The 25,793-nt window shown below is 39.1% G+C and overlaps 1 protein-coding gene across 4 annotated transcripts in view; it reads left to right on the forward strand.

Annotated features, from left to right (window-relative positions):
- The window catches only part of ENPP2 (ectonucleotide pyrophosphatase/phosphodiesterase 2), a 107,255-nt gene that overhangs the window by 71,182 nt on the left and 10,280 nt on the right, over positions 1 to 25,793 (forward strand). For 3 of the 4 annotated variants that reach the window (XM_073330256.1, XM_073330255.1, XM_073330257.1), the window contains 12 exons: positions 13 to 78; positions 723 to 795; positions 9,759 to 9,867; positions 11,679 to 11,804; positions 13,942 to 13,973; positions 14,783 to 14,910; positions 18,363 to 18,450; positions 18,591 to 18,678; positions 20,841 to 21,013; positions 21,317 to 21,365; positions 23,586 to 23,722; positions 24,248 to 24,383. In XM_073330256.1, coding sequence (XP_073186357.1) covers positions 13 to 78; positions 723 to 795; positions 9,759 to 9,867; positions 11,679 to 11,804; positions 13,942 to 13,973; positions 14,783 to 14,910; positions 18,363 to 18,450; positions 18,591 to 18,678; positions 20,841 to 21,013; positions 21,317 to 21,365; positions 23,586 to 23,722; positions 24,248 to 24,383 — 1,205 coding nt within the window. Of the gene's footprint in view, positions 1 to 12; positions 79 to 722; positions 796 to 5,797; positions 5,951 to 9,758; positions 9,868 to 11,678; positions 11,805 to 13,941; positions 13,974 to 14,782; positions 14,911 to 18,362; positions 18,451 to 18,590; positions 18,679 to 20,840; positions 21,014 to 21,316; positions 21,366 to 23,585; positions 23,723 to 24,247; positions 24,384 to 25,793 lie in introns of all 4 variants that reach the window. The other variant, XM_073330258.1, reaches the window with a different exon arrangement.

The following is a 25,793-nucleotide window of genomic DNA, read 5'->3' on the forward strand; positions in this document are numbered from 1 at the left end:
TTTGTGGTCTAGTGTCATCCCCCATGAACGCAGAATATTAACAATACTGCAGTGGCTAACCCTACCAGACAATGAAAGGTAATTCATGTAGTGTTCCTTTTTTTGTAAACTTCCAACTTGCCTTCTCTTTAAAAGTAGCTGGAGATGCAGAAACAGCTGGAATATTTGTATTAAAAATTATTCTTGCCAGCATTCAGTATCACTATTCGTTGATGCTCTTAGCTTTTAACCAGCAGTGTTTCAACCCTCCTCAAAAAACCTCTGATGCAAATGTCCTTTAATTATTGGGGAACATTTAATTACATGGATTAATGTTGGCCGTTTTACGCTACTTAATCTAATGTGGCTTAATAAACTTCTAGGCAGTGGTAAATGCAGAAGCTGCACTCTGAAGCTTGGGAAAATGTTAAGATCTTAATTGTGTTTTTTATTACACAAGTTCTCACATGCTGCAGGCTGCATAGCCCATGTGAGCTGATATCATGATCTCTCCTTCATACAGAACGAAGGGAGAGTGAGCGTCCTCAGACTGTGTGCTCTGTTATCTAATGAAGTTCTGGAGCAACTAATTGCTTGATCACACTTTGGAAAACATCTGACTGAGCAACAATTTTTTTTACATACGGCAAACAATATTTGAAAGGCTGACTTAGCATGACCTGGCAATTTCTTCTTCTTTTGTGGTTGAAAGCAGACTATTCTGAACAAAATCTTTCTTTCAGGCCTTATGTTTATGCTTTCTACTCTGAACAACCAGATGCTGCTGGTCACAGATATGGTCCTTTTGGCTCTGAGGTTAGTATAGCTTTTTCCTGTGTAAAAGTTACACATCTCAAGGATCAACCATGACATCTATGGAATATTTGCTAACACTTTACTCCTGAGCTGAGGCGGCTTTCTTATCTCGAAGTGCTCTTCCTATCTGTCAGAAAGGGAAGACAATTGGCTAAAATAAACAAGAACTTATGACCAAGGGTCATCTGACGTTAAGAGAACTGTACCTGTGGTCTAGAAGCCCTCTGTGTGATATGTATAAAGTTCACATTATGGATGTAGGTATGTGCCTGGCAAAGGTTTCAGATGTGAAATTAGCTGGTATAACAGGACAATTTAGTGCTCCTTAATCAATTTACCCTTCTTAAAAAAATATACCCTATATGAGAGAGGCAGAAAAGGATATTTGTTTCTCTGGTATGTTTCCTTGGGGGAAAGGAGAGGGTGAATATTTTTTTTTCAAAGTTGACAATCTGAAGGAGCCTGGATAATAGTCTGTTCTAGAGTTGGAAAACCGTGGTTTTCAATATTCGGTCTATGAACAAGCGGTTTGGTTAGCCCTGCCAGTACTGTTCCCTCAGAAATGGACGTAGGAGTCCTAACAGCATGAGATAGGGAGTTTAAAATCCATCACTTCCCAGAGGTGCTTAAAGCACCCTCCTCTGTTTTGTCCACCAGTGTGGGCTCAGGAGTGGTGACAAAGTGTTCAGAACTCACATGAATTGCACTGGTTACTTACCAAATTACTACATCTTTCAAGAACACCCAAAAGCTTGTACAGGAGCGTGTTATCTTGGGGATGTGGAGAGGCAATATTTATTCTACACCTAAATATTTAAACACTTGGCAGTTCATCTTGGACACTTTACTCAGGCAAAACTCTCACTGAATTCAGTGCAAATTGTGGAAGCAAAGATCAAACTCTTAAAATTAAGACTAAACGTATACACTTCCTTTTTAAAGGAAACATTTATAAAAGCAACAGCACTTAAAATTTTGGAGCTATTTCAGGTACCTGCACTTCTTGTGGCTACCAACAAAGTGCTTTCAGCAACTTATGTCTCACAATGCACTCAAGGGGTGCATATGTCCAGTATAATCTCTCAACCTGTTTGCATAAAATCCTTGTATCTATTCCTGTTAGAGATGGGAGCACTCGGAAACTATCCTTTAAAACACTTTAGAATGTCCAGGGTTCCATTTCAACTTAAGTGTTAACCTCTTCTCATTTATTCCTTCAGTAATTTTCCATAAAAATCTCTAAACTCTGAAAAATTTCTCTCTGTGTTCCCTTCCCTAATATCAGTCATGCCTTTAGATGAAGGCAATATCTCTGCTGGAACAGTTGGATACAGATTCATAAGAAATAATATATGCATGTGATTAAAAGTGAGCCATTATTAATAAATCACTATGCACCAGCATTGTCATCAGTGCTGTGCCAGGTAGAATAAAGATTCTCTGGTCCAAATAACTTACCGTCTAAAATCTATAAGTCAAATACTTGCTAAAAAGGGAAGAGTTCTGTTTGACTGTCTGTCTGTGTCTTCTCATGGTTGGCATTAATGGGCGAATGGGAGTCTGACCTCCAGTCAAGTGACGTAGCTATGCTATTTGAAATACTAGGACTAAGTCTTGGCAGGTTCTGAAATAATTCAAGCCTGGTTCTTATACAGGTGAACTGCCATTGATGTTTTATAGTACCTTTGCCTATAACAAATTATGTAATTACACACAATATAGGACTGAATATAGTGCATCAAACTAAAAGAAAACAGTAACTTTAGAGTGTAGCTTTCTACAGAACAGAGACACTTTCTCGTATCTTTTCACTGAGGTAAAGTGAAATTTGAGGATGAAATTGCATATGTTCTTCAAATATGAGCTCTAAATAGGCTCTTTGGACAAGTTCTCTTGGGGTCTAATGCTATGAGGTGCTTAGCTCAGTCACTGGGAGTTGAGATTTTCAGTACCTTGTGGGATTAAGATGTTTCCCAGAGGTCAAGTTTCTAGCTAACCCTTACTCTATGCAATGTAGGACATTAATTGGGTCTTTTTAGAAAATGGGAAAAAAATAATCTTAGAATTCTTCTGGATAGCTATCTAAAGTCTAGCCTGGAATTATACGACTAACGAAAAAACCTCTCTTAAATCACCCTGCTTTAAATAACTTCACACCAAATTGACTTTCATTGAATGGAGAACAGGCTGTTTAATGGATGAACATATTTCTGTTCCCAAATTTACAAAGAAGACATGATTTTGTAAATGTGGATTTAAAAACAAACGTGCAGCTGTCTAAGACTTGCTAGGGTCATGATTTCAGGAGGGAGGAGCTAGAAAGTATTATGTTTATCTTGATGCTCTTTCCCCTCCAGCCTCCCCCCCCCCCCCCCCAGTTTCTGGGAGCTATGAACATCTCATAAATCATCTGGGAAGGAAGCCCTCAGTGGGACCTCTCTAAGCTGCTTCCTTAGTAATGGGAGCTGGACATCATTTTTCTTTGTACAGGACTGGCAGCACTTAGACACTTGGAATGGTTATGACCAGTTATTCCTCTGTGGCAGCTGAGCAACACACTGGAGCTTGTAAGCAAGCTCTTGAAAATTGTGTAGTATATTTAAGAGGTGTGTTGTTTTTTTTTTAAGTGAAAATCTCCTTATATTAAACTCTTCTTGCCTCATACTCCCTAAGTTCAGGAGCAGCTTCACTGCTGACTTCTCTAGATGGAGAGAGGGGGTGGGGAATTCAACACACCTCTTGCAATGTCGAGTGGATGTTTAGCATAATTTACTAACTCACTAGCTATAAAATTATGATGTCTTTTATTTTAAAAAGACTTGATCCTGCCTGGTGCTGCTCATTTTTAACTCCCAGGGACTTCAGTTGATGCTCAAACCTTGCAGGAAGTGCTCAATGCTCTATACATTGAGGGCACAGTACATTAAAATTTAGGAATAAAAAGGAGAAGTACTCAAAATTTATGGGTGAAATTTTGGTTCCACTGATTGAAGCCAACAGAACCAGGATTTCGCCCAATAAGTTGACTACAATAACTTGCAGTATGTTTTATTTATTAGGTGTTTCAGTGTAACGTTGTTTTTAATGAGACCTTCACAAACAGCTCTTTTGAACTAGGAAGATGGTTATAAAGCTTCACTTTATTTTCGGAATGTATTGATGGGAAATTTAAAATGTGTGCCTGCCCTTGGTTATTTCCGCAATTCTGTTTTTTCTTTTCCCTTCTGTGCTTCTGCAGTGACACTGATGGGTTGTCCTTCTGGGTCGAGAGGCAGAGCTTTGGCTGGCTAGTTCCCACCTTTTGTTATGTCTAGAAAGGGGGGATGGATTTGTTCATCTCCTTCCTGAGGGGCCCCTTACTCCCCAAAAGAGAAATAACCCTATTCTGAATCTTTTCAAGTGAGGCTAAGGTTTGGCTGGTTAACAAGAACTTGGCTTTTATTTCTGGCTAACTTTGAAAGAAAAAAAATATATTTAAAAAGTATATAAATATACATACTGCTGTAAGTGCTCTAAATAGATCAAAACCTGTCATGCCTAAACTCTGTTCCTGCTGCTCCTCTAACATGCTGTCTTGAGACAGCTCTTCTAAGTGTTCAAAATATCTAGGTTTCTTGCACTGGCCAGTGTGTGTCTGGCACTGTCAAGCTCTGGCTGAGTTTATTCAGGGACAGTGTAAAATGAGAATCCTTCCTTTCCCTGCTGCTCCTCTCATCAGGATTGCACAAAGCTTGAAACATTTTAAAAAGAAAACTCTGGTGCTGCTTTATTAAAATGCCTTTCTGGAGAGAGACGAATGAGACTGGACTAGAATCTCCTTTCCAGCTGCTTGCCTTGGAAGCAATGAAACAGCATGGCAGATGGTAACACTTTTTTGTTTGTTTGTTTTTTCTTTCCCCTCCATTCATACAGCTCTGTGACTGAACAACAGAGAAACTGGCTAAGTAGACAGAAGTAAATATGATTATAAATCACTGACTTTCCTCAAGCCCATATAGCAGGTTCCATTTTCTCCTACCTGCTGACTTAGCTGTATTATCTCCCTGTAGGTGTCCTCTCACACTGTTCACAGATGGTCCTAAGCGGTGCTGAGAATCCACAACTCCCATGAAAATTAATGGAAGGTGTTGGTGCTTAGCACCTCTCAGGTGCAGAACAGGCCAAAATTGAGAGCTGTGCTTGGCAACCCTGCGTATCTTTAAAGTGGGGCTTATTGGAAAAAGGAACACTGGGCCCTTCCAGTCCCTTCTTCTGTATCATTCATACACAAAAACGAATAAACCCATTTCAAGTGACTTATTTTAATAGATAATGTATTGCTCACAAAAGGTGCCATATTGACAGCTCTGGAGACTGATGTCCTCAATTTATCCATACAACTAGTACAGGGCAGTCAGCAACAATGCCATTTTCTCTCTCACTGCCCTTAACAAATTATTAGATTATTCAGAAGGTGCAGTCTCCATGTTGGTTCAACCCTGCACTCTTTTTCCAAGATTGTCAGTGTGGTGGCTTTGTAGTGCACAGATGCTTCCAGCAGAAGTGGTAACCGGCAAGTCAAATGTTCCATGTTTCATTAAGATTCCCCAAACACAAGAATTTGCAAAAAAAAAAAAATTACACCACTAGAAATGTGAAGCTGATACTGTTACATATTTTGTGTATTTATTTGTATATTTTGTGAATTGAATTACACTTGGAGAGAAATACTCATAACACTACAGTACGTATTCATAAAAATTGGCCTGATTGACCGTCTCCTGAAATACCAATTTCATTTGCTCTTATGTTAGTTGCTTGAGTAACTGCTATCCCACTTTCAAGTACAATTTAGTGAGTTCCTCTGTAGAGAGACCTCTAAATTGTCCCTTTCTAACTCCTATATTATTGAAGAAGCATTGATCTTCATGCTCCTCAATTTGATGATGCAGGTCACTGTAGTATCTGATGCTAGCTGAGTCAGGATTTCTCTGAGTCCAGACATCTCTCTCCGCCAGTACAGGAGAGTAGTTATGGCTCACCTCTTACTCCGCCTAAGAGACCTAAGAGAAAAATTACTCCTAAGAGGAGACAGGAAAGACGAGTTGCATCTCCAAAGAAAAGAAGAAAAGTACATAGAGTGGATCAGTATTCTGCGGAATCCCGTCGGAACAAAGTAAGTTTACCTGTGTTCCAAAACTTTGTGACAGAAGTGTCAGTTTGAGGCTCTTATGTAGCTTAATTTTTGCAACTTGGACTCCCTTCCATATTTCAGTTTGGGAATTCCGAGACAGACTTTCTATAACTGTACTGAAAGATCACTGCTGGCAAAGCAGCCAGGATATATTGAGTCTTTTGGGAACTATGTTCTTCCTATTTTATACTCTGTTCACTGTAGGGAAAGCCTCTTTAGGACCTTTTAAAAATCCATCAAACGAAGGGAGCATGAAACAAATCTCTGGGAAGATCTTATCAGCGACACCAAGCCATAAGACTTCATCATGAGTCTCACAACATTGGGTGTCCTTCTTTAAGCCCCATTTCCTGGTATCAAGTGATTATGTGAGAATCTTTTTCTTTTTCTTTTCTTTTCTCTTTTTTTTTTCTTTTCAAATAAAACCAAGTTTCTAGTCTTCATGGCACTGGAGAAAAGTTGAAAATTGACCTGAGTGTAATCTGAAGGGTCAAAAGCCAGATGGCGCACACACAAATATCTCATTGGCTAAAAAATCTTGAGACTTTTGGGGGGAGGTGAGACGGGAGGAAGGGCATGTAAATCATGATTTTTTTGAACCCATGATTTTGGGTCTGGCGATAATGCCTTATGATGGTACTTAAGTCTCTGTCTTCAAAAAGGTCAAAGTTGGAGGTTGCTTCCCCAGGAAAAGATTTAGAGAGAGGAGAAAGATGATCCTTAATAAATGAAATCTCTCCACCTGCCACTAATTGACAACTTGGGAAGGGCTGTGGATCACTTCAGCATCCCTTCCATTCAGGGATTTTAAAGTAATTGTAACCCAGTTCATGGGGCCTAAAAATATCTCCTGTGGGATCCAAGCAAAAATCTTGACAGTGTATTTTCAAAGAAGAGCAATAGAAACTCTTCCCAGTAGCTTTCAATTCTTGATTTAAAAAAAAAATATAGTTCTGAAATTAATCAGGCATTCTGAGACTCCTCCTGGAATGGGCGGGGGGGGGGGAGGAGGAATCAGTCATCAAGAGTAAAACTGCCATTTCGCACGATACCTTGAGCATTGATAGTCTACTCAAGAGGAAGGCTGATTATCTGTTTACATGAATGAAACAAACTATACAGGAGTTCCCCTTTCAGAGTAGTTTGCTAATTCAAGGTCCTACTGTTTTTGGCATAAAATATGTTCTAGGTGGGCTAATAGTGAGAGTACATGTATCCATCTCCCTTTCTCTCACCCCCCCCCACCCACCCGGGGGGCTTCTCTTCTCTGGATGAATATTTCATCCAAAGCTTTTCCATCCATGCAAATCTCCATGGAAACCCAGTTGTGGATTTCTCACTAAACCTTCAAAAATCTCAGATTATTCTAGCACAAATTATCATCCACATCCAGTGCAAATTAACCCTTTAGTGCCAGTATTTGTTTATGCCCATTGACCGCAATGGGATGCACCACAAGACTAGGAGTTAAATCCTTTCTTCTCTTCATACGTCAGCATCAGGTTACAATAGTTCTTCTTCAGAAGGAAAACTCATGCTAAAACCTATCTAGTAACACTGGTCTGCATTTCTCAGTTTCATACTTGATCCTCTTATAATAATGTCAGTTGTTTCTTTCGGTGGCATCTCAGATATCCACACCTGTCTTGGAAAATAAAGCTTTCCATACAACTTGACAAAGATCTGAGGTAGTGGAGATCAGCATGTGATCTGAGCAAAGGTACACATGAGACTTATTATTTCACTGATAACTCCTTGGAGGTTACATCTGGACAAGAACATGGGTCTCAGGGCAGTCCCACATCCACGTAGAGTATCCTCACGTAAACGTATTAATGACATTCAGTATCGACCTTACTCCATTTCAGAAATAAACAGAACTTTTTAAATGAGAACCCAGTGAGAATAATGGGGGTGAAGGAGCTAAATTGAGGTTCTCTGGCTCTGATCATGTGAAATAGTGTGGGGTTTTTTTGTGGTGGGTGTGTGTGTGTGAGGGGGAGAAGAGAAGGGTGGTGTGTTTTGCTTTGTTTTATTTTTGTTTAAAACTCAATTAGTTTGTTTTCATGGTATCAAAAACATCTTTGCAAATCCCCAGCTGAAATTTGGTGGATATAGAACTTTAGAAAAGTACTGTGATTTGTGGTTCCTTATCACATATGGAAATACTATTGCTCTATTTTAAGAACAGCATAAACCTGTTGCACAAGAAAATCCTCATGTGAAATCCAGGAGGATTTGCAGTTCCCAGCTTTCCTAACTGCAGAGTTACCATTTAGAGGCTGAAAGAAAAGTCTTAATTTCCTTATGTGATGCATGAGATACAATTAGAGCTGACTGAAAAACGGACTTTCCAATCCATGGGGAAAATCTGAGATTTTTAACAGTGGGCTTTTGTCGCAGTTTGGGACAAAAAGTCAAAATAGTGCAATTTTTCATGGAACGAAAAGTTCTGTAAAATGTTCATTCAGAATGTTTCATCATTTTTGACTGAAACTAAATGTTCATATTTTCCTGAATAGGAGCTTTTAGTTTCCGAATCTTTTCTCTCTGCCTGAGCTGCTACAATGTCTCATGGGAATTGTAGTTCTGGGTTCTTCCTGCTCCCCAGCTGGATTCTATCTCCTGTGATTCACAGCTGTTTCTCCCTGTGGCAGAGTCGCCATTGTGCCTTGTATGAGTTGTAATTTCCTGTCTTACCTTGATTATTTTCAGAATCTACAACTCCACAAGGTGGGTGACAGTTTGGGCAGAAGGGGAGCTTGCAAAACATTTAGATTAGGGTCAGGTTGACTTTTGTAAGCAGAAATTTCCCTTGGGAAACGGTTGAAATCTACCTTTCCGAGTCAAGATTTTGACAAAATTCTGTTTTCCTATAGGAGAATTGTTTTTTTGTTCCAAATGTTTTAACTGATCCAGTTAAATATGCACATATGAGAAATTGAGCATATTGTGACAAACAGAAATGTTGTCTGTCTCTCTCTTTTTAATAAACTGTCCTTTATCTAAAATGTATGGAAATTCCAAGTATTTATCTTCTAATAAAAAAGAAAAAAGTGCATTCGCTTCTGTTCCTGCTCAGAATTGTAACTTGTCTGCATGTTGTCATAATTTTGCCTTTTTATAAAATAAAAAATAATATATTTATACCATTTTAGCTCTGGGCATCCTTTTTCAAAATCTTGCCAGAATTGTCACTTGATCCTTTAGAGACCTTGGATATTCAGCTGAAGCTGCCTTTTCTTCCTGCTACTTATAATGGAAGGCTAAGGGCAGCCATTCTAGCACCAGATACCTCCTGGAGCACCCTTCGCAATGGCTTGGGATTTTCATATGAACACTGAGATTGAAGCTATGTACCACGACTACGTAGTTGGTGTTCGGAAAAACTGAAAAGCTAAAGTCCATTGGAAGAACAGCATTTAAATGAGTTCTCTCCCCCCGCATCTCCCCCAATCATATGCATTTTTCTAATTTAGTAAATCTTTGCATTTACCATATGTTTAGGGGTTCTGTTGGAGGGGTAGGAATAGGATCAATGATTTCTTGCAGTCATCCAACAACATCCCAATAGAAGACTTTTTTTGTATCTTTCCCTCGAGGAAATCAAATCAAGCTCATAGGAAAGGAGATGACGATTAGGTCAGGGTGATAACTACTCAGCCAAGGATCTGCCTTTTGATCTGGAAAGTTAACCTACAAGAATTTTGCTGAGGAAGCTCCACCTATAGTGAAAGAGAGAGCATTGCAATGGTGATTAACTTCCTTTCTTTCTGCAAACTTTGTATAGATGATAAATCCCCTAAGGGATATTGACAAGACTTTAGGACAATTAATGGATGGACTGAAGCAGCTGAAACTACATCGATGTGTCAATGTTATCTTTGTTGGAGACCATGGTAAAAACTCTTACTTGTCCTTTCTTAGTATGTAAATATGGATAGAAACTGATGATTGAGCAATTTCCAGAGCTTCACTGTGCTTAAAGTTATACACACCACAAATACTTTACTGGATCGGAGCCTAAATGAACATCCTATTTTTAAAAATTCTTTTTAAAAGGAAAAATATTTATTCACAGGACACTGACAATGTAAGCCCAACTTTTAATTTGCCTGATGATTACCTTGTGGAGGAATTCCTTCTTATTTTAACTATTTGGTTAACTATTTGCACATTCATTCAGAATTAAGCCTGTTTGTATTTTGGGGTGTAACACACAAATAATGTACAATATCTCCTACCTGCTCCCTAGCAAGTGTGAACAGCTGCAGTCTGTCCCCATGTCTCTCGTTTTGTTTTTATTTATTAAAAGTAGGTTAACTGGAAAAGAAATGGTGTAGAAGCCTCATCCCCTTTTTAATGACTGTAGGAGTAGAATTTTGGAACAGTAAGTTTCCATGGCAATTAGGAGTGCAGCTGGTCACATACAGAGGAACAAAGTTGGGATAGTTATGAGGGACTGGGCCCAGCTTTGAAGAGTTATGGAGGAAGGAGAAATGCCCACAAGAGATATTGGATCGGGGAGAGAATAAGTGGCAAAAATGGGCAGAATGATAAAAAAAATGGAAAATCATGACTTGAAAGGTCTCTGTCACCTGGAAATTAGGGAAAACTTCACTGTAAGAATTCCTAGTAAAGAGAGAAACTCCAGTGAAAATACTATAGGCGAAAGAAGGAAAATTGAGATCAAATTTGGGTATGTTTTTGAGGTAGAACTGTTCTTGGCATAACATTTCAGAGAGGTTACTAAAGGTCTTTAATTAGAGTAATAGTACACTAAATGAGTCATGATTTGCTATGGGATACCATGCTATTCAGATAAGATTTTTGTGTGTGAGTGAAGTGCCAGATTAACAGGCCTGGACAGTAAAGTTCACTCTCTGTCCACAAAACAGGTACAGCACTGTGCTACAGGTTTCTCTACCAGTTATGTCTCCTCCCTGATGTGGAGGGGATGACTGCTGGGGTTCTGGGGAGAGTTTATTTTGCAAACATAGTTACTCCTTGTCTACAGGCTTCTGAGTTTTACTCACTACGAATTAGATTGAGACCACCAATACACTTCTCATTGGCCACAAAATAACTCTGATGGTAACAACTTTGTTCACTCTACCTACAGTTGGTTTAGAATACACCACCAAGATACAATACCTTTGTGTGTTTGTCTCCTCTCTTTAAATTGTATTTTAAAAATAACTTTGAAACTAGGAGCTGATCTTAGTGCTTCTGGGAGTTAAAACAGGATGTATAACAAGTGTACGCTCCCTGGATGTAGTGATTGGCATTGCTGCTCTGACACTGGCATTTCTGTTGTGCACATAGGTGCAAGCACCAGCCATAATTCTGTTATTAAACAATATCTAATGTTGGTGATTATCAGTGCTGCCATCGAGAAGACATTAGCTAAAAGAACTTGATGTTGGTGAAAGCTGAAAACAAACAAAGGTGTCCATGTGTCTGACAGTTCCTTGGCAGGTGGAATAGTTCCAGTGACCACTCTTGATGACTAATTCGTGACAGTGTAGTCTTTCCATAAACTTGAGGTAGGTTACCTGCTAGGAAGAGAGGAATAGGATGGGTATATGAAGAAGGAATATTTGTTTTTGAACCGTTGCTCTGAAGCCAGAGATTGATTCCTCTGTTTTAGGAAATAAGCTTGTTTCAAGATACAGTGCTTTTCTAAAGGAGGCTTATTTCCCTTCCACAGGAATGGAGGACACCACTTGTGAAAGAACTGAATTTTTGAGTAACTATCTGACTAATGTAGAAGATATCGTATTGGTGCCTGGGTCTTTAGGACGCATTCGCCCTCGATCTAATAATAATCTGAAATGTAAGTTGATTTTACAAGTATCGTAAATACTATACTGAGGCCAAGATTCTGCAACTCTAACTCAGGTAGAACACCACATCCAGACAAGTTGTCCCATTATCAATGATAGTGAGACTTGAAGGAGTTCATCACCTTGCAGAATTGGATGCTAAGTGAGAATGTTGTTTTTAAAAAAAAAAATTATTAAATATAGCCTACTGACTAGGGCCTATTGACTGGTCAAGTGGTAGTCTTAATTATGAATCCATTCATTTTCCCATTTTTGTGGCCAAAAAACTGATAGATATTTAGATATTTGGCAGCCATGTACAGCTAAGGCAGAGTGTGGGTAAGAGAAAACGGTGAAGTGTGAATTTGAGCAAATGGGGCTCAGTGATAGTATATGAAAAATCTGGGTTTTTTGCAACATGCTTTTAAGAAGTTGCTTGGAGTTCTAAGTTAGCCCTACATGAGACCATTTGAAACAGTCTGGGGAAAATTTGCTTGAAGATGTATCTGGTTGTGCAAAGACCAGATTGAGATATTTCAAGATCACAAAATACAAAAGGACATCAGAGACAATGGGTACGTGTTAAAATCCATACCTAGATTAAAGGTTTAACTAGGAACAGATGTATTCTGATGTTTGTCTAAGGGACATGGGTAAAGATCTGTTTTCAAATACCAGTGTTTCACTGATGTGTATCTTAAGTTTTTCAGAGCATAACAATGAATTTATTCACGTCATAGGCTAAAAGTATTTCACCATTTTATTTTTGAATGTACTATGTTGTGATTTTGGTGGGCTATCATAAAGACTAAATTCTTTCTTTGCAGAGTCTACCAAAACTATTAGTAAACTTCCAGTTATAATTTTTTTAAAAGATCTTCCAATGCCTATTATCTCCTAGATGAGTGAATATATTTGTGTATCTTCCACTGAGAACTTTTAAAAAAGCCTCCATTGTCCTTTTTGTTAACTCCAGTGAATTTTGCTGCAGTTTTCAGTCAGAGTAGGATCAGGCACTACCATATTAAAGTTCTACAGATAATTAGATGCACTATATTTTACTCTTATGCAAAGAGAAGTGAAATAGCATGGGAAAAATCATTCTTTCAGTTTCCCTGATGTTAAGCAAGTTCTTTTCCTTTGATTGGGGCATGGTCAGAACTTCCAAAGAGAAGTTGTCCTCTCTAATCCCTGGCACAGTGCCTCTGGGTTTTGTTTTGTTTTTCACCTCCATTTGCATTCATTCATCTCCTCTATGGGTCTCTTTCTATCCTCTTCTCCCCGAATGTTTGTAATTGCTTATAAATGGACAATTCAAACACAAAATAAATAGACGCATTCTCGGGATTTGGAACAGAACATTAAATGGCAAATTACCTAACTACTTTCTCCCTCCTCCACTATTTCATGCCTTAACACTACCTTCATTCTTACATCTTTGAAATGTATGTGTCTGTGAATTGTACCTGAGACTGAATGTGACTCATTTCAAAGCCAATCAATATCATGCCTTAAGCAGCCAAAATAATATGGTTGAGAGACAAGGTACTTCATTTTCTTCCAACTCTGTTTTCTACTCCAGGGGCTGAGAAATTCTGTTAGCTGGCCCTGTAAGAAGTGAGACTGAGAATTTAATGTGGGTTGTCCAAGTGGTAGTGCAGCTTGCATAGAGTAAAGTCCCACGGCTTGCCCAGAATGTTTTTTCAGTTACTTCATTTAGTCACTTATTCAGCTGTGTGTAATGCTAAAGCAGCCAAAAGAACCACAGCTTTCTTATTAATTATTGCTTATAAAGATGCTTATTCTTGCACTTAAATACTCTTACAGAAAGCTTTTTGCAAATTCTCAGATATGACTACCTACTTGTTAGATTAGATAGATGCTTTTCAAGATGTTAGTTTAAAATTTTTTTCTATGAGTATTTAGTTTCAGGTCCAAAGTGTAAAACACTGATTAATGCTGCTATAAAAAATTTGGGTAATTAAGGAAAAACACATTAAAGGTGTACTATATTGCACATTATCTAACACATTTTTGCTAAGAGAGGATAGCTTTTTAAAAGGAGCCTGGACTCCTGAAAAGAGTGCTTACTTTGTAACTCCAATAAACAGATGACTGTTTTATGTCTTTGTGTCTCTCTTTTAACAGATGACCCTAAAGTAATTGTTGCCAACCTCACAGTGAGTATTTAGCACTGGCATATTATATCTGTCTACAGTATATTGTTCATTTCACATGTTAATTTGGGGCTTTATTCATCATTTTGTGCTCACTCTTTAGTCAGAAAACCAGCATTAGGCTGAAGATAGAGTGGTAAATAAGGCCCTTCATGTGTAGGGATTAATGTTTGTCATGAGATCCCCTGTTTGCTGCTGTAGTAGCTTTTATAACCCTTTTGGGTAGTACACAGCCAGAATCTTCCTGATGGTCTTGAGTCCCTGAATTGAGCCGATTTATTCCTTCCTTCAGAAATGGAAAGTAACCTTTTTATGAGTAAACATTTTAGTAGTACTTGGAAGATGCAGAAAAAATCCATTTGATATTCCTTAACCTTAACCTTGTTTTTATGAAATTCCCATTAAATATATACTGATTTATCAAATGTAGAAGCCAAACTGCTTTACATATATTTCTGGAAAGGCTATCTATTCAGGAGTCTTCTGAAATTAAGCTTTGGTCAGATATGAACCCTTTTGCATATCACTGAGGAAAATGTGGTGGAGTTTCGCAAACTGCTTTGAAGAACACTCTGTAGCGAGAACAAAGATGTCAGATGTGCATAGAACATAATTCAAAACTCACTTGTCCGTAGGGAAGTGTATCAGTGCACTATTTATACAAATATGGTCCTGTAGTGTGTTGTGCAAGATCTGGGATATATGTCTACTATACATAACCTTGAACTCCTGAAATCAAGCAGATCTTATGGTTGAAGCCACACTAGTGATGATGACTTGAAACAACATAGCTTCTTACAATTGTGTTTCAGTGTAGAAAGCCAGACCAGCACTTTAAACCTTATTTGAAACAACACCTTCCCAAGCGTTTGCACTATGCTTACAACAGAAGAATTGAGGATATTCACTTATTGGTGGACAGAAGATGGCATGTGGCAAGGTAAATTGTAGTGTGTGTGTGGAGTGCGGTGCTTTTTTGGTCTCTTCTGCCTTCTCTAGCTTAGTTACTGGCAGTTTTGAATATTCTTAAGATATTTAGCAATTAGCCAGGCAAAAAATTAATCCTATTTAGAGAGGCAGGCAGTTTATACCATTACTTTGCTTTTAAAGACAATAGAAAAGGAGGAATCTTTTTCTAGTGTTAACATCCTTTTGTGTTTAAAATATCTTGTTTTTTCCTTTTGATCTGTTGATAAAATGATATATTCAATCGAGTACAGCCAGTCCTTTATTCATAAAGCTGAGTCAGTGTATTTTTGGTAGAGAACAGGACAGATTTATATTCTTGCCACCTCTTGTGAGGGTCTTTAAGAATTGGTAGTGCTCTTTTGACTATGTTGCTGCCAGTCAAACAGTGTGTCATAAGTGTCTTTGCATGCAGTATAGTTGCGGCTGTGTCTGTCCCAGGATACCCACCGTGACTGTCTAATAAGTGTCTTTGACACTTGTGCTTATCTTCCTGTATTTATGCAAAGATCTTTCTACTAAATCATTGAATGGGAAATTCCAACTGCTTTTTCAGAGTGGATGTAACTCCAGTAGGCAAGGTCACAAGTGTTCTTTCTACAATTTCTGATGATGGTTCTCAAATTTCAAAGAATTAAATTCTGGTTTTAAACCTACCATCTTAACAGTTTTTATTGATACATGTAGAGCTTTTATACCAATAAAATAAAAACCAGCAGGACCTTATTAAAGGGGAAAAGGCAAAATATCACATTTATTGTGAATACAGAAAGAATCATAGTAAGCAGTTAGTTATAGCTATAACATTCCATTCAATCTCATATTTATTCACACATTCATTCATACAAACACACACACACAGGTTCTGCAAGGTTGTTTATCATAGTTACCAGCCTTAGAGTTGCTCATGCCAAGCCACTGGCCAGGTGGCCTGGACATGAGGAGGGAGCAGGGCCTCGTCAGATGCTCATCTGATGCTTCTGGAAGTTGGTTTGCAGAATCAGACCCCAAAGTTCTCACTTTCCAGAGTCCATTTTTATAGGAATTTCTTCCTATGCCAGTCTATGGGAATTGCTTCATCATGCTGTTGCTGAATCAATTAGCAGATGGCACATTCCTGACGGCTCCGTGCTGCCAGATGTTATCTTGTTCTTTGGTTCTCCCATTCTTGAGGCTGTTGGGTGGATTCCAGTCTGCCCTCTGGGGATCCTCTGATTATTTCCACTTGACGCCTTCTTCAGCCGATGGACACTGCATTCTTAGGCTGGCAGCTCCCTGATCATTCAGTTATTATCCACACCAAGCATCCATCCACATACATCCTTTATCTCTATTTTAATCACAATTGTTAACGAAGCGAGATGAATACAACAAAAGGGCAGGGAGTCTCTGGGTGCTGTTTCTGTTGTTACAGAATATTGCTTTGAGTCTCTCTCTCTGTGAGTAGTTGTTGTTACAAAGAATTGCTTTGAGAACAGACTCTGTCTTAGAATGTACTAACACAATTAGCAGCTTGCAAGTTTCACACGTAGAGGGAGAGAAACAGTACCAAAAACCAAGAGACCTCTTAATTAGTAATACCCTAAAATTTAAACTATGGGGAATCAAACTCATTTGTGATTTTAATGCAGAACTTCTTTAATATGATCCAACATAATTAGACAGGAAGCAGTTTTCGTGTTCTGTGAAACTTGGAGTATAGAATTTTTCTTATTCCACATTAGGATGAACCCATGACCTCCTTACCAGGTTTTTTATAATTCAGACTAGGGACTTGAACCAGGGTCTTCCACGTCCCAGTTGAGTGCCATAACCACTAGGCTCTTGGCTATTCTGCGGTCAATGTGTCTCTCTGATTTTGACCTGTGAAACCTTTCCCAACAAAAGTTGTTTGTCAAAACTGGTATGTTCGCACAAAAATTTTTGGTTTATACCAATCATCATATTCTGACATTCCTCCCCCGCCCCCCCCCCCCCCGCCAAAAATAGTTGCAAGATTCCGAAACAGCTCTAGATATAGGATGGGGAGGAGAGGTAAAAGGAATATTTTACTCAAGATTTTTTCCCCTTCTATCTCAGTTCAAACTTCCTTTTGGCAGCATTATTTGCTACTGCTCTTAAGAGCTACCTTTTTAATGAGTGCATCCCCTCTTCTGTTAATGTAACTGTAATTCATGTTATAGTCATGGCCAGGAAAAGACTCTTTCTGTAATAGTTACAGGTCTGATTACGTCACTTCCAGTTTTGAGGACAAAAGCCAAATCTCTGAGAGAATATCCTCTAACGGGTGTACAAACTGACTTTTAGGATGGCAGCCCACTGGACTGCTAGGCAGCCCCTGTGATGATGCTGATAAACCTTAGTGTGTAACAAAGCTAGTCATTATATTTCTGATTACCACTTATTTTCTTTGTATGTTTCTGTTCCTTCTGAGTTTCTCCCATTTTCTCTCCAGGTCTGTTTCTCCTTTACTCTTTCATCTTGTGGTAGGCAAGAAGGTGAAAAGGACTCAATAGCATTGTAATTTATTACAAAGGTGCTTTCTGACTTTCTAAGAAGCATCTGTTAGAATGCTACTGATTTAGGGCAACATGATCCTAAACAGCTTCAATCTATGGGAGTCCCCAGTGGGGAAGGGCTTCTACCTGGGAATGGCAAGTTATCCAAAGGCTCACAATAGATGGTGCTAGTTATTCCATATGCATTGGTGTCTTTTCAAGTACATCTCAGGCAGGTAATGTCTCAAGTTTTTCAATCTCTTAAATAATGGCATAGCATTAAGTTGTATTGCGCCATCCGTTTAAGCAGAAACGCTTATAGTTGTCAATGGGGATTTCTGAAAAGAACTGATGTCACAATACATCTATTAAAATACTGAGCAAAATTCAGTTTTAAGACTTTGAGAGTAATGGCAGGACCCATGTGCTTGTCCAAATCCATCGCTTCCTTGGTAGAATATATTTAATGCTGATGGAGCATCACTGGGAAAGAGAGAAATGAACTCCCATTTAAGATTTTAATACATTTCAAAATTATAACCCCTTTTGCCCCTTTGGAGAACTGCCTACCTAACTTCCCCCTAGAGTTTCATTTGGGTATGGTATTCACTTCTTGTCCCAAGTAGTGCGTGCTGCTGGTGCATCAGAGTGGCGCATTCACTCTGGTGTAGGGTTGTGAACTGCTCTAGGATCGTTTAGGGCAAAGTTTCTGTATAATTGAGAGACGACGTCGCTGTTTTTGTGTTTTTAAGACTGGAATTTTCAAAGGAACCTGTAGAAGTTAGGTGCCCAAATCCCCATGACATTCAAAGGGAGTTAAGCTCTACCTCCCTGCAACTCCTTTTGAAAATCGCAGCCTAAATTTTAATCTTCTGAAACCACATTGTCAGGTCAGCAATAATTCTTATGATTTTACATTTCAATGTAGGAAATCCATGGATGTTTATAAGAAACTATCAGGAAAATGCTTCTTCCATGGTGATCATGGATATGACAACAAGATCAATAGTATGCAGGTATAAGCAGCAAACTAATCCTTTTTGGGAGGGTAATTGGGTGTGTGTGTGTGTTGGAGGGAGAAACTTGAAGTCTTGGAAATTTTTTTTAAGAGTTAAAGCAAACTTATTCTTTTACCATGTTTCTCTCTTCTTTGAAGACTGTCTTTGTAGGCTATGGTCCCTCATTCAAACACAAGACCAAAGTACCTCCATTTGAAAATATTGAACTTTACAACATTATGTGTGGTAAGCTACTCCATTTCTAAACTACTTTTGCCAACAAAGTTTTCAGAGGTTGGTGTAGGCACAGTTTATGCTTGTGTTCTGGGCCACTACCTTCTCCCCTAGCACTGCACTGTCACTTGCCCTTTGGATGGAAGGACAGACTGCACAGAGGCCTATCTTTGTTCGTCTCCAACAGTTGGCCAGTAAAGTGCATTCACGTATATTTCTGCTGGCAGCTCCTCGGATATCAAATATAGAGGGCTACAATCTAGTCTGTCCATTCTCTATTAGCCCTGGGAGCGAGACTTGTGTCCAGAGAGAGCTTCTGCCCCCGCATCTCATGTGTGGCAGCTCAGACATTATTTTGCCACTACTGTGCCTTTTGTTGGTGATATTTGTTTTCAGAACTCTTACTGCAGCAATGAAGTAGAGAAGCTAGATATGGCCATGCATGAATATAATTTTTATGATATGCACATATTCATTTATAAACATGAAACACACCTGTGTTAATATATAATTATTCCCATTTATAGATGGGGAGGCTAATGTGTCTCCCTTAAGTAATTGGTCTTGAGGTCTCAGAAGTCAATAGCAGAGGTGGAAATGACCCAAGATAATTTTTTACTTTGTCTCCTGCTTTAACCAGTAGACCATGCTTCCTTTCAGATCTGAACCAGTCTAAAGATCACACTGGAACAGAACTACCATCATTAACACCATGTGCCTTTGTGCAAATCACAATAACATTGTGTCTGTTCGCTCTTCTCCAAATGTGTGCAGTATTGAACTTTCCTGTCTGTCAGTGGTATTATGTGGCTTGTTTAATGTTTGTACAGTACCAGGAAATTCTGGATGAAAGATTTAAAAAAAAAAAGTTTTCCTGGGGTTGTTAAATGCTCTATATCAGTTTGATTTTTAGTACTGTGGCAAATTGCTGGCACTCCTATGATGAGTCCCGCATTTTCTCTTCTTGGGTGGGGGGAGTTCAGGGCGCCGTTTCTCACCCCTGAATTGGAGTATTAACTGTCCCACTAGTATCCCAGAGAAGGAGTGGAGAGGGAGGGACCTGGGCCCGCCTGCCCTCTACTCCGGGTCCCAGCCCAGCAGCCCTCGGGATAGCGGCAAGCCACTTGAATTAGCAATTCCTTCCCCTGGGCTACTTCCCTCTCCAGCCCTTCAGCTTGTGGGGCTTCCTGCCCTCCCTCTCTGCTTGGGCCAGATTTCTCCCAACCCCTTGTCTGTGGAGTCCCTCTGCTCTGCACAAGCTTGTCTCCCTTTACCTAGGGTCTTGGTCTTCTGGCCTGCCACAGCACTTCTCCAAACTCTCCTCTGCTTCCCTCCACACTGCTCTCTGCTCCAACACCAAACCACTCTGCTTCAACTGTCTGATTGAGGCAGGGGGGTTTTATCAGGTGCGCTAATTGGCTTCAGGTGCTCTAATGACTCTATAGCAACCTCTCTTCCCTCTACAGGGAATAAGGCTCTCATCATCCTGGGGCTTGCATATCTCCTCTGTCACCCTCCTGTTGCCCTCTGGCCTTGCTGCATCACAGTATTTTAAGACTGATAGCACCATCCGGTTTTAACCAAGTATGCTGCAGGTTTGCCCTCTGAGGCATTGATCCTGATTGGAGCCTCTGGGGGTACATCTACTATGCAACCTGCAATACCCAACGGCAGCACGTCTCAGAGCTCGGATCCGCTTGCAGGGCTGGCGCTATAGGGCTAAATATAGCAATGTAGCTTTTCCTGCTTGGGCTCTGACCCCTCCCACCTCCCCAGGTGAGTGTTCTTAGCCCCTTAGTGTGGGCCCCGTTGACCTGGGCTCCGAGACTCGCTGCTGCAGGTGTTTTCCCTGCCCCCCGTGTAAACGTACCCTAGGAGTTACGGTGGTGGTAATGTGGTGTAGTAGTAGTTTCTCCACCTAGCTACGAGACTAAACCTTATTGTTCCTATCATGGGAATTTTCAACACTAATAGCAAAGCAGGCTTCTCTGATGTGGACCAAGGCTTAGTATTGTTCTTTGGTTAAGTTAAAAGTAACTCTCTCTACTTCATGGGTGTAAAGTAGTTGGTGTCTTGTTTCTAGCCATGTAGGAAATGGGCACTGTGTACTGATGTATACACTGGAGTACCTTTACAGTTTTAGAACCCTGGTTCTGTGTTTGATGTCTTGTCAGATCTGCTTGGATTAAAGCCTGCTCCTAACAATGGAACCCATGGAAGTTTAAATCACTTGCTGAGGAACAATGCATATAAACCGACCATGCCAGATGAAGTTGCAAGGCCGCTCTATCCTGTAGCTGCATTTTCTGCATCTGAATTTGATTTGGGCTGTACATGCGATGACAAGGTAGACTCATGGATTTATTCATACTGGTGTCATTAAGGATAATTGTCTTGTACTGCAGCTTAGGGATATATTGCATCTTCTCACTTTAAGAGAAGGCTCTAATGTTTAAGTATCCCTTTGATCCTTCTTGCCGTTAAGGATCTTTCATACCCTTTGGAATGTTTAGTGTAATGTGTCCTTCACAGTCAGGGTGTTAGAGTGTTAGTATTACTTTGCTAAATAAATAATTAACATGAGCTGTCAGAGAATGCTCTTACGGTTCAGCTGCTAATCTTTTTTTCATTTAAATTTTTTTTTATAAAGAACAAGTTGGACGAACTCAATAAGCGATTTCATGTCAGAGGAACAGAAGGTAAGGACATGGTGGTTAATAAAACATTTATTTTTCTTCATTTTCAGTGACTGTTTACTAAATTTAAAATCAACATTCAAACTAAATATATGAATGTTTTTCTTTATATTTGTATTGGTGCTTTAATGGAAAAATAATATTTTGGTTTAATTACACTACATTGGACAGTAAACCAACTTTTCGTACAACTCTACCAAATAGCACATGAGTTTACCTAAGATGTAAGCCTGTGGGCTAGATTCACTCTTGATGGTGCAGGGGCAAAGTGGGTGGCTGCCATCTGATTTTTCCCTTAGCATTTCTACCAGGACAAGGCAGCTTTACCTGCCCAATGCATCCTTGGTCACATCCACCCTTTGGACTGTTCTGTTCCTCTGGGAAGGAGACTGCGGCTACTCTTTGCCATTGCAACCTCCCTCTGTACCAAGTTTGCTAACATAAACCCTGACCTTATATAAGGATCCCATGGGCCTATTTGCATGTTTAAACTTAAGCACGTGCTTTGCTGGATCAAGGCGTCACGCTTACAAATGTTTAAGTGGGGATTCTTGAGGAGTAAGGTACTAGTCAGTGTGAAGGAGGGTGAGAGAATCTGGCCCTATGTAGCTAATGGGAATTTATAAAATACAGTAAACTCATGCACTTGTAGTGTCTGTGTAGATTTTAGAAGCATAGTCTGGCAGTTCCTAAATCAGACCTAAAGTCCATTAGTCCAGCATTCTGTTTCTGATAGTGGTCAGAAGAAGATGCAAGAAACTCCATGTTAGACAGATGTAGGATAATGGCATCCTAATCCTTAATATAGATTGGCTCAATTTGAAGCCTGTTGTTTTGTATTCCTTGCCAAAACTTGTTTTAACATTAACCTATAATAGCTCTGAATATTCTTATCAATATAAATGTCCAATTTCCTTTTAGAATCTTGCTAAATTCCATTAGCCGTGTGTGTGTTAGCTTGAGCTGGACCAAACTTCGTAAATTCTCCCTGCTACTTTAGCAAATCTTGTAGTTTTTTGGAATTGGATCCTGAGCTACTTCTAGTCAGGCATTTACGGTGATTTTTTTGGGTGTGTGTGTGTGTGTGTGTGTAGCTTTCATAGATGTTTCCGTTTCCTTAATTCTAGTAATACAAACGGGTAAAATTATTCCTTGCTTCTGCAAGTTTAATTGCTTTTCTACAGGTTATCATCATAAAGCACCTGATGAAATTTTGGTCTGGCATTTTTAACTACCTATAATTCTGCTGTTATACCTATCACTAAACCAATGTCCACATCAAAAACAGAATTAAATTTTTCTTTTCACTATGGAATCTAACAATAGAGCATGGGAGGCATGCTACTACAACTTTGTCTTAAACCAATTTCTGCTAATTACTGAAGGAATACTTCATTTTGTACCAATTAATGGTAACAGCAAACAAGTACCACTGTACTTGCAGGCATCCTGAAACCTTGATCTTGTTTTGATTATAACTTTTTTCAACATTTTATCAGTTTTTCTTAGTAAACTATGAATACATTTATTCTTGTACATGTCTTCAGAAATTTAGCTACTGTAGCACCTGTGTCAATTTCAGTCATCAGATTTAAGTTGTCTGTATCCTCAAAAAGAAAAGGAGTACTTGTGGCACCTTAGAGACTAACCAATTTATTTGAGCATAAGCTTTCGTGAGCTACAGCTCACTTCATCGGATGCATTTCTCTCAAACTGCAAATCCACTTCCCTCTTCTTTAAAAAATCACTTCAGAAACACTGGCACAGGTTGTTTCCAAAAAGAAATAGGCTCCCTGGACTCATAGCTGCTGGCTAAAATTGACATTCTTGTCAAGTTTCACCACTGCTGTTTAGAGGGGGCATGGTTTTCTACACAGGGGAGACCAGCTTCTTGGAGGCTACTTGCATGTGAGCAGACCAGAATGGAGCTGCAGGTCTGGTAGTTCCTCTGCTGAGGCACTCACCCCACGGCTATTCTGAATCTGAGCAGTTCTGCTGTTCTGTGTTTGGGGGATGGATGGGATGAGATGGGAAGAATTTCTCTTTTTATCCTTTTAAGTCTAAACTACTGTATTTCTGTAGCAGTCAGCTCAGTTATTTAGACTGGGTGCTACACAGGGGATTTGCCTTTTAAATGGACATGTGTTGGACACATTGATTCTGGCTGGGTTTTTTCTTCTTAGGTGTTACATATAAGTTAATGTAACTTCTTTCAATTTCTAGAGAAACACCTCCTGTACGGACGTCCTGCAGTACTTTATCGTACCAAATACAATATCTTACATCACCAAGACTTTGAAAGTGGTTACAGTGAAACATTCCTGATGCCTCTCTGGACATCATACACGATTTCAAAACAGGTCAGATTTATCTTTGTTTTTGAAAAATGACATACAAGATTACTACTACCTGTTTTCCTGGAGTCTTAAAATTCCCTTTCCTTCAGGGAATTTCCTACTTGGAATAACATAGATTTCCATTATAAAGAGCACTTCCACTCTCCATGAAAAATGGAATTTTAAGGACCATATGCTGCTTTGCTTATTAGTTTAAAAAAAACCCCAACACTTAACCCAGGATTTGTTTTTCTGCAACAGAATGTCTAGTTTAATCCTCTAGTTTATCAAGTTGTTTCCAATGGGAATTCCTACTAATAGATTGCTGAAGTAGACTGTCTCATGGAACAGGTTTTTACTATAAAGGTTGATGGATATATTTTATATTCTAGAGGATCCTTCATCTTACCTGTTGACTATTTGAAATCATTATGCTTCACATAACGTTCTTTATTGATGTTAGGCCTAAACAAGTCACACTCTCTTGTTTCTGACTACTTTTCCTGGAATGATATTTACAGTTGATTCCATGTATGCCTTTCAATGCAGGCAGAGGTATCTGGTGTCCCTGAGCATCTCTCTAACTGCGTGAGGCTTGATCTGCGCATTTCTCCAGGAAACAGTCAGAGCTGTTCAGCCTACAGAGCAGATAAACAAATGACTTATGGATTTCTTTTTCCTCCTCGTAAGTTTAAATAGGATGTCTGTAGAATATAAAGGAGATATTCTGTATGCAGTTACTTTTGGTTCCATAGAGATTTTTGAGCTTCTTCTTATCAGTTAGGGAAACTTTTTCCTAGGAAAAAGAAGGCACAAGATCTGTAGGGGTTGAGGGGTTTTAGGTGTCACAGAACAGATATTTGATAGCCTCAGTATTAACAATTATTTCTTGTGGAGAGATCGTAGTAACCCAATGGAACTGTTATCAGCTAAATGTAACTCCATTTTAATTGTACATGATTTTGACTACTGTATGAATTTCAGTTCTCTCTCTGCTTCTGAAAAGTTCAGTAACTCAAATATCCATTCAGCTGTCAATCAATCTCTTTATTATCAAAAAGAAGGATAAGAGGTGATTTGATCAGTCCAGAACTACTTGCATGGGAAGAAGATATCTGGAAATAGAGAAGTGCTCTTTTGTCTAGCAAACAAAGACAAAACAAGACCTCAGTGATTGAAAGTTAAATTTGAAACTTGACCAATTCAAAACTGGAAATAAGATATAAATATTTAACAATGAGAGTAATTAACCATTAGAACAGCTTACCAATATGGTAGATTTTTCCATCTTTTTCAATCTTCAAGTCAAGTCTGGATGTCTTACTTTTATATAAGCTACAGCATTTCTTAGAAACTGAGCTTGATGTAGAAATTACAGGCTGGAATTCTATAAGCTGATCTTATGCCTAACCCAGGCCATAGATCAGTGATCCCTTCTGGACTTAAAATCCATGGATATGAAATAAGATGATCACAAAAGAGCCATTTTGTGCCATCAAATACTGGTTGAATAGTTTGAAACCTGGTATTTATTGTGTATGCAGTAATGATGAAGGCAGAGAGCCTCAGCTGGCAAAATTTGGCTTCACTCCTCTTTAAGTCAATGTACCTATGCCAATATACACCAGCAGAGCATCTGGCCAGCAGTATTCAATTCAAAATCCTAGAGAAACACACCTAGTGTCTGAATTTCTTTGTCATAATCTTTAACAAACTATTACTACATGTCACAACCAAAATTGTTTAGTCTGAAAACTTAATGAGAATGGATTTCTCTGTCTGTAAAGAGAGATCAAGAATTTTTCATGCATATTGTACAAATGATTATCTTAGGCTCTGCTGGCTGACTTGCTTTCCACCTCTTCAGTCTCTGGGGAATGGATGGCTATGCCATTTGGAATTAATGTCTGAGCAGACGGTTGCAGCCTTGGGGGATGACTTCCTCCCCTCTGACTTATTAAAGGAAGGGTTGAAATGGTTTTTAAAAGGAGTATGTATGTAACAGAACTAAAGGCAGTAGGGAGATGGATCATTTCTTGATTTTTCTGAACAGACTCTATTCCGCCTTGAAGTGTGAGCCTTTTAAAAAAAAAAA

This window comes from Lepidochelys kempii, chromosome 2 (genome assembly GCF_965140265.1).
Source record: "Lepidochelys kempii isolate rLepKem1 chromosome 2, rLepKem1.hap2, whole genome shotgun sequence".
NCBI lineage: Eukaryota > Metazoa > Chordata > Testudines > Cheloniidae > Lepidochelys > Lepidochelys kempii.